Consider the following 9,768-nt stretch of genomic DNA (forward strand, 5'->3'; position numbering starts at 1 on the left):
ACATTGCAAGGAAAGTGGCCTGTAATTCTGCGATTCATTACGCTTGAAATAAAGGAGAAATTCATTAATTTTATGCACGTGTCTTAATTAGACACAAAAACGGTAACAGTTATCTCTGATATTGTGCGTGCTGTGTGATACAATGAGTAGACACATGAATGTGCTATTTACTTAACAGAATGATTTAAAACATACCGTTATAAAACACACAAGAAAATCAAATATTTTTTTTGCTTTGACATGTCAAAATATGACAACATTTCCGTTTATTTTGTTTGCACAACAACAAAAATTGAAATTATAAACCGATGTCGTCAAAATAATTATTCGTCATTGCTGCATGTTTCTACATGCTTTTATGTTTATTTTTTACAGTAGAATCTTTCGATTAAGCTAGAAGATTTAACCTCTGCAATGGAGACCAAGGCGTCGAGTAAATTTCCGATTTGTTTTGATAGACAACAACCACCCGCAACATTGTTTTGAGTATGAACTATTTCTGATTTGCCATGACACGAAATACGTGCAATTGATTAAAAAAATATTTTAGATACAATTTCTAACTTAGATGAATAACTTATAGGAATGTACGAACTTTGTGTGATATTACAGTTTGTATTTTTTGTACACTTTCCGTATGGTAATAGCATGCACGTTAGGTTGAATACGAGAAGTTATCTTTATATTATACACTGACGATTAATTTTCACTGCTGTACATATATAACATATGAGACTAGATAGATGTACCCAAATTGAAACTCATGCAAGCGCGAAAACTCAATCGTCAAAGTGAAATCACTTTTGATCTAAGGGCGAAGTGAAACTCTATGGCACTGTGGGATGACTTTCGCCAAAAACCCAAGTAAAATTTTACGCCGGCGTTTTTTTTTTATTTCAAATAATATTTACAGTAGGTAAGCATACGCTTCTTTACCACCAGCATATTTTTGATACTTGTAACGTAGCTAAAAAAGTTTTAGTTTCAGCGTGAGTTTAACTGTAAATACCTGTAGTCGACCCCTAAGATAGTCAAGCTCGTGTGGTAGCTACACCGTAAACCTCTGAATTCAAACTCCCAAAGCAAAAGTGATTTTTTTTATCTCGAATATTCTATCTTTTATTTAATAGATATTTTTCCTAATAGATATTTTTCCGAGCAGAAATTTTGTTTTCTATGTATATGTCTCCCTTTTTGTGTATAAATCTATATATAAATCTTATAATAGAGCCAGGCTGTTTTTCAGAATTTACGGTACTTTATTAACTGGCAAATGATGTTAAGAAAAACGTTTGAGAAAAAGGCAGATTTGAAAGTTACATTTCAATGTTTTCTAAGTGTTTCTTTTTAAATTTCATTGTTTGATGAACAATGGCACATTGTTGCATACAAGATTTTCTGACCACAATGTTGTCATAGTGTTAAACTTGACGCAGACTTCTTTGTGTTGATCCATAATTTTTCTTTCATTATTCGGCAGTGCTAGTTGTTTAAATTCTAATCAATATACTGTATATATAAATTATTATTACTTCCAAGGAATATAAAAGAATTTAATAACATGGCTGTATTATACCTTAAATACATCGAAGGACGTATTCCAGTCGTTGTTCATGGTGTATTATGTCTTGTAGCTTATTTGTTTTGGTCCGTCTTTGCTGTCGTAGCTGTTCCCATAATGGCTATATTTCGGTTCCTAAAGTTTTTTGAATATGTGTTGATATCATATCAAAAGATTGGAACTGTCTTTTCCACATTGGATATACCTTTTCTGCACGAAACAGAAAGCAATCGAAATTTCATAATTGGAATGATTGAAGTACAAGGCGAACCAAATATTGAAAAGTTGCGAAAACTCGTGCTATCTCGATTATTTGACAAAAAAAGAAATCTCGATGTAACTTATCAAAGATTATCACAAATAGTATCAAGACGTTATCTGACGTATGTCTGGACAGATGAAGCAAACTTTAACATAAAGCAGCATATTCCTGTATACAAAGGCGTAATGCCAGCAAATAAAAAAGACGCAGAAATTATATTCTCAAAATTTGCTGCAGAACCCCTGCCAAAGAAGATCTCCCCTTGGTTGTTTCGCATAATACCAAAAGAAGGCAAGGAAAGTTTTTTCATATTTTGCAAATTCCATCATTGTATAGGCGATGGATTTGCTATGGTTGGTTTACTATCCCAGCTGGTTGATGACAAGCCCAAATTTATCAACGCTATTAACCAAAAAAGCAGATTTCTGGAAAATCAAATGAAGCGTATTATTTCTGGAGTTTTCACTGGTCCGCTAGCATTGCTTGCTTTGGTGCTCTCAATAAATTTGGAAAACCCTTTCCAAGCATTCACCACTCCAGACAAAAAGACAGTGAGTTGGTCTTCACCAATTAGTTTAGATCTTGTGAAGAAAATTAAAACAAAAACAGGTAACCTTTTAAAAAGTTTTCAAAGTAGAGAAAAGGTGTTTATCTCCCATTGTGCTTTAGTTTTTGTAAAATAAACCTTTTGATTTTAGGGTGCACTGTGAATGATGTTCTGATGTCATGCTTGGCAGGTGCAATAAGGACATATCTAACAAACCTTAAATCCGATAAGTTGACAGACTTACCAATTGCAATGACTTTTAATTCTCGCTCAGTTTCTGATAAGCTGAAAAAGCACATTCCACTTGGCAACCATTCTGGTGGATTGTTCCTTAACTTGCCCATAGCAACAGAAGACCCAATTACACGACTTCATCTCACACGTGAACGCATAAATAAATTAAAAAGTTCATCACATCCCCATCTATTTTCGTTTATTTACTTTAATATTGTTGGCGGTCTACCTGAATTTTTTGGAAGGTATTCAACATTTGCCGTGAAAAGACATGCCTCTCTAATTTGCTCCAACGTACCTGGTCCAACTGATAGGCTTTACATTCTTGGACAGCCAGTCCGATGTATTGTTTTTACACCACCTTTGCATGCTGACTTAGGGTTGGCGGTTTCATTATTCAGTTATAACAACTGGATAGAACTCACTGTAATGAGTGATGAAAACATTATTGCTGACCCAACAAAATTAACAAATGCTTTTGAGCGTGACGTCCAACTGTTAGCTGAAAGAATATTAATTGCTGATTAAAACTTCTAGCTTGCAACATTAATGTTACGAAATTTCGAAGTCTTTATCTTTCATTTTCCTCTTTGGGATTTAATTATGCACTTTTTTATCAATTATGATAATACGGAAATTGAGATTGTGTGTCTGTAACAGGCAAAGTGGCTTATATTTTCGACAATTTTCTATAAAAACGTCTATAAAACACCAACGGAAAGCTAGATTTTGTATATTTAAATTTAAAAAAAAAAGCGATTTGATCAGCTGTGAATTTTATTGTATGCTTAAATATACTGTGACAGGGAATGTAATTGTTTTGTTATAAATTGTACGGACAAAGTCACGCGCAGTTAACATTGTTATTGCTGATGTGTACTTTGTACGTAACGTTTTATTTGTAGCATTTTAATGAAATTTTAACAAACTGTTCTGTGATAAAAAGAATAATAAATTTGAAAAAGTTTTTTAAGTGAATTCTTCCACGGGTTTAAACAACTTGTTCAATACATTAATACGGAACTTTGTCTGTCTTTAACAAGTAATTGTGTTTATTTTTCTATGAAGTCGCCACATAAGTTATGTCTAATTTTTTAACTTTATTGACGTTTCTTCTAGACGTAAATGCATTTTAGACTAATGTCAATAGCAATTTTTTAAAATTAAGTTTTAAGTTTCAGGCCTGATATCCTGGAAGCGGGTGATAATAACTGAAGTCACGGCCGTGTGGTTAAGTAAAGGCCACCTGGAACCAATTTGGCGAGTTCTATAAAGCCGGGGCATTATCGGATTTTATACAGCGCAGCCTGAGCGCGAGAAAAGCGCTTGTAGGGAAAAATTTTAGCTTGTTTTTTGTTTGACTCGATAGCCCAGTCCAGTCTCTTAGTGACTTTCTTACAAGGAACTTTTTGTGTCCTACGAAAAAAAGGCAAAAATATGTAACCTTATCTGGTGTTTCTTTCCTAATTATTTGTTTTACATACTAACGCTTGACGTCTAAATAACTTCCTGAAATGGTGCTGCTAGTCTGCTCTGTGGTATATTAACTTTATTAAAACTTAAGCACTAGTTGGTAAATAGATGACACACTGGTAGATATTAGTACACATGATTTTCTTATGACCAAACTATAACTAGCGAGCTAGGTGGAAACCAACATGCATGTATGACCTTGGTTGCCTAGGAAACAAGGATTACCAAACAATAATGAATTTACGGCTTCGAGGCTTCGTACCAATGTAATGTTTTCTTTTAAAGGTAAAAAAAATCTGTAAATTGAGTAAACAAAGTAATAAAGTTGTTACAAAAATTAGGAGTCATGTGTTTATAAATATTTTGCGGAAATGTTTTTTGAATAAGGATAAGAAAAATATTTTCTTACATTCACGTGATTTTGCTATGATTTGTTCCCAACCATATTCCATCCCTGTCAAAAAAGTTCGACCTACCTATCCCCTTTGTATGCTGTGTTTATATAAAGGTTTTTCTAAAAAATTATTGTTTATGTTTGTCTGCAGAATGTATGTTTAGTGCTATCACTCTGTTTGTATTTCTCTTTGCTCACTTGTACAGTCATGTATGTCTAATTTGTCTCAGCATGAATATCCTACAATTATGTTGCATCTTAGTTACGTGTGTATTGTTTAATGTTTAATTGTTACTGCTAATTTCATTAGGGATTTCAGCATAAAATATTTTCTTTTAGGTATTATCTATGGTAATTACTTTATATAATGCATGTTGTTCACATTTTTTTACTCATTCTGTCAAGCACAAATGTAAGGCAGTGAAAAGATTTTAAGTCTTAAGAACCTTTGAATCAGAGTATCAGAATCAAGTCAAATTTTCAATATAAAGTTAAATTTTGCACTTTGACAAGTTTATCCTGTTTTATACTTGGGCAACCTCTGTTAAAAACATTATCTAATATATTTATATTTCGATATTTTTATCAAACATTTGTCAAACTTCAATAAAGCTAAAAATTTTATATTTCTTTCTTACTTTGAATAACGTAACTACTTGGATTAACTTGGATTATCATAATTTTTTATTACAAACAATAAATGAATAAATAAATGAATGAATGAATGAATAAATGTTATGTCTGTTCTTTTGTGCACCTTAACACTTTGATATCATTGACCATTCCATAAAAGTTATCAGTGTTTCTAAAAAAAAGGTCAAAATCGTGTTCAAAGTTGGAGAACTATCGTAAGAAGTGACAAACTTTTCTCTAGATGTTTTTAGGCTTTTGGATGACGCAAACGGCATGACTTCAGTGTTACCGTTGTTAGTATTGAGATAAAGTTTGTTTATTTTTGAGCGGTACATTAATTTACACAAAGTTATTATATAATATAAATAGTTTTGAATTACATCAATTCCTGATCTTTTATTCCATAAAAAGGAAGCGTGTTTTATATGACCTATTGTACTAAAAGTAAACAAAAAATTCGTCACACAATAATTTTGCAGTCACTTGATTGATCTGAAAACTATGTTGTATAATCTAGTAACTCTTGCTTTTCTAGAAATTCTATAAGTCCTTTGTGTGGTGCTTCTTTAACAAGAAGAATGAGTAGAAGTGTGGCGTTTTGTAGCAGAGATTAAAAAAGTAAGGAATACGTCAGTATAAATTACCATGTAGTGATATCCAAGTAATCCAGGATAAGGTAAAAGAAAAGTGTGTAAAGCTAGGATATTCAGTACCTTCATATATGTAGAACAACAGGCAAAGCTAGCTAATTTCGTTAGTGAGCGTTTTGTGCTATCGTGCATTTTTGACAGTGTTAAGGTTGAAGCATTGCACATTACTGGTGCTCAAGTCTCGACAATCGGCAAGAACTGGCATGATAAAAGGTCTGACATATGTTATTATGATTATTTATGATAAGTTGGTTGAACAAGACTCATTGCATGTGCACCAGGGAAATAATTATCACATTTTATATGTTGGATGGTGCAGCATTGGCTGGGCCATTACTCTGCGGGGTAAAAATAATACGTACTTCCCCATAACTCCCTCAGTGTAATGGTTAAGATTTAAAGAAAATATTTAACCAGGCCATTCTTTCTATATTGCCCACCCTTGACCCTCAGGAAAATCTGAAATCCAAATGGAAGGATCAAGTTAAGAAGTTTGATCAATGCTTACAATTGTGCAAATCAGTCAACGACTGATTTCTCACCCTACTGCTCCTTGCACGTACACTGCAACAACTTGTTAATTTTTTACTTAGATATGATGCAGCACAAACAACCTACGCTTCAATAAAGTTTTCAAATAATCTTTCTTATGCCAAATGCAGTTAGTACTATAACAATCTTCGGAAAGAACAGATGACAGCAGCTTGTGGAATTGCTCTTAAGATTTCCACCAAAATTCACCACCAAAATGAAACAGAAAGATCAAAATAAAGGAAACTGTGGTTCATATCTTGACCCATTAGAACCAGGAGAAGAGAACTAATTCTTAACTATCGTAGAAAAGGAGGAAAGGAAAGATGAGATCTTTCTGGGAAGATACGATAGCTGTAGTAGTATGAGGGAAAAGAGAAGAAGGGCAGGTATATGATGTTTCCCTAAAAAGAACAAAAAATACAGAACAAAACACTGCATAGAAACATATTGATGCCATGCGATGCACTCATTGATAACAACGAGTTACTTGTGACCTTAGTCCTAGAAACCTCGATAGGATATACCTAAGCAACTTAATAACGGCATACGTAACAAGGCAGGGATTGTGGATGGGGGAGTTGAGGTGTCTGATGAATACGTCAGAAACTGGTTAACAAAAAAGACACTGAAAAAAGGATTAAAAAAGTAATCGAAATTGGGTAAAGTGAAAGCAGAGGAGAGGCAAAAGGACACGACGAAGCAAAGAAGTAACACAAGAGGTCAATAAAATGAAGTGGGGAAGACTCAAGCGAAATGACGTCAAATGCTTCAACGTTACGGAACCAAATGTAACCAGTACCTTTAATTCATTAGGAGCCGGTCGTCTACATAGTGCCCTGTACGGTTTTGACGTTGATGGTTCAATGTCTTCCCTGATGCTACTACTGTTAATTAGAGGGGTTTTAGGAGATCAGCTACAGTAAATTGCAATACTCGGCTATGACGACAAACGATTTAATTTATGGAGAAGCTAGTTCATGACACAGTAATATTTTTCTAATCCCTTTGTCCACACATCTTCCTTTGTCTACGTACGATACTTACAAACAAAATATTTTTATAGTAAAATCTTCATCTTTTTTTGCTACCAAGAATCAAGTAACGTGACCACCTTCTATTGTTCTAAAACACTAGAGAACTTCGTCTAATTTGCCCGTAATCTCACTTTGATTTCCTATAACCGAACATTGCGTTCAGAAAGAAGGTGTCAAGTTACGATAACACTAAAATAAAATGACAAAATTGACAAAATCCATTTCAAATAATAACTTATTTTAACAACAAACATTAAACAAAAGCTTTAATCTCTTATTTTGGCTGCATATATTTTAACAAGGCTTTCTGCAATTAATTTGGTTTCCCAAGCCAGCTGCATTTGAAGTACCTCCTTCCATTAAGTCACACAACATGATTTCCAAGCTATATTGTATGCTAAATTTCAAGCTGCAACAGCTGTTGCCTTGAGTGATCCTGGGCTAGCAAGAAGTTGAATTAATTAAAGTTAATTTTGTCTTCTTCTGTATATAGCATCAATTAATTGCAGTTAAATTAACCTTCCTCTTTTATCAAATGTGCGCTATCTCATCAATCCTTCATTAAATGTGGATAACCCAAATCAATTGAGAACTACTCCACAATTCACATTTTATTAAGAAAAACAGCGTCAGAAAAAAAAGAATGTATATTTATTTCCATATAAATTTACAATGGGAGGCACATAAATGCTTTATTTTTCTTAATCAGGCTGGAAGTTAAAGACAAGATTTTATTTAAGCTGTAGATAACAGTTTTAAGTTATTAGTTTGTAGACTGTAGCTAGGTATCTAACTATATGTTTTGGCTAGCAACAAAAATATTAATAGCTAAATTAAGACTGAAAAGATAGGCAACACCATTTTTAAAATTTTAGTAAAACAAAAAGGATTTTTTTTTTTAAATCAGCTAAGTAGCAAACTGTTTAAAGGTCGAGGATTTACTGTAAAATTAATGTGGGGTATAATGTCACTTTTACATTAGCATGCGCTTAAAAACGTACACTCTAAATGTTTTCTAACTATGTTTAACAAGACCTCTTTATAAAAACGTGAATAGTACAAAAATTATTATAAACAAAACATATTTTGAATATATTCTTTATTAGTCCTGACAATGCAAGATTATAATAAATTATTCCTCAAATACTTTTTTTGTTAAAGAAACTATGCAACGTGATTAACCTTCGAAGCAATACACAATTAAAAAAATGTAAAGCTTATTAAGTATTCTAATGGGAATAAACAGCTATACATATCGGAGCTCGCTGTGAAACAATAAGATCTGTAATAGATTTTGCAACAGAAAAGCTGCTGATATACTAATCTTGTGTACTACTGCTAGGTAAGGTTTTATTTTATTTGCCTTTTATTTATTTTTATTATTTTAATTTACTCTTCGCAATGTAACATATTAATTGACGCGGTATCTGATCGAAAAGGAACAACTAGATTATATGCTTTGTAGAGGCAACAGTTTTTTCAGCTCAGTCTCAGTGCTGTTGATAAAATTCTGTCGATTCCACGTTATGGCATTGCTTAGTTGTTGCTTACATTTATATTAGTACATAAAGTGGCTACATAAAGTGACTACATAAAGTGAAAGTTCTGGAGATATAATAGAGTGCTGTAACGTTCATGGGAAGGGACGAAAAAATTGGTTGAGAAATAGATTCAGATTTTGTAGGGATTTTTTTCATCCTTTCATCTGAGATACAAAAACATTCAAAAAATTCTAGTTTCTGTATGTCATTGATGAAATTTCTAGTTGAGTTGCTTATAAAGTGTTGTTTATTGATAAGAACTTAATTTACAAGATGCTTAAGCTGAATTCCATTATGAATTACAGTTTGAGTCTAGGATTATTAAGGAACAATTAGTTTTATATTTCTTACTTATATACATGTATGTTTTAAAAAACGATAACTTTAACGCCATATATTTCTTTGGTTTCTACATAAACTTTCTCACCATCTCACCATCCAAATTTTCGTGAAAATTGCAAAATTATCAGTTTAAATAAAACACAGTCTGTCGTTACAAAATTAATTGCAGTTAAAAAATGACGCCAAGTATCACAGGTTAATCGAGACTGTAGTCAAATCAGTAAAACGCTAGACTTTTTCCAAAAATTATATTACAGTAAAAGGCGCAGCTACCTAACTACATTTGGCATCAGAAAGATTATTTGAAAACTTTACTTCAGCCAACTGTGTTTGGCTACTTTAACCTTATGCAAAGGTAGGTAACACCTAGATAACCACAGCAGCTTAGTAAAAATCTGATTGGTAAAGGTAACAGAAAAGCAAATTATGCTGGCTATGATAAAAAACTTATACCAAACTAAATAATAAAGCTGTTTTTTTTAGGATGCTCCCTCAAAATCTACGTTTGTAGCCGAGATCTTAGAATTGATTTGTTTAACCCTATTCGATCCGGGGTTTTTCGA

At 32.7% G+C, this 9,768-nt stretch overlaps 1 protein-coding gene across 1 annotated transcript; it reads left to right on the plus strand.

Moving 5' to 3' along the window:
- Positions 1 to 1,458: 1,458 nt before the first annotated feature.
- LOC130623472 (putative diacyglycerol O-acyltransferase Rv1760) lies at positions 1,459 to 9,251 on the plus strand. Its single transcript, XM_057438966.1, has 3 exons — positions 1,459 to 2,432; positions 2,522 to 5,722; positions 6,348 to 9,251. The coding sequence occupies exons 1-2, from the start codon at positions 1,562 to 1,564 to the stop codon at positions 3,130 to 3,132; spliced, it is 1,482 nt and encodes a 493-aa protein (XP_057294949.1). The 5' UTR covers positions 1,459 to 1,561; the 3' UTR covers positions 3,133 to 5,722; positions 6,348 to 9,251.
- The last annotated feature ends 517 nt before the right edge of the window (positions 9,252 to 9,768 follow it).

The sequence above is a fragment of the Hydractinia symbiolongicarpus genome, chromosome 13, assembly GCF_029227915.1.
Source record: "Hydractinia symbiolongicarpus strain clone_291-10 chromosome 13, HSymV2.1, whole genome shotgun sequence".
NCBI classification, from domain to species: domain Eukaryota; kingdom Metazoa; phylum Cnidaria; class Hydrozoa; order Anthoathecata; family Hydractiniidae; genus Hydractinia; species Hydractinia symbiolongicarpus.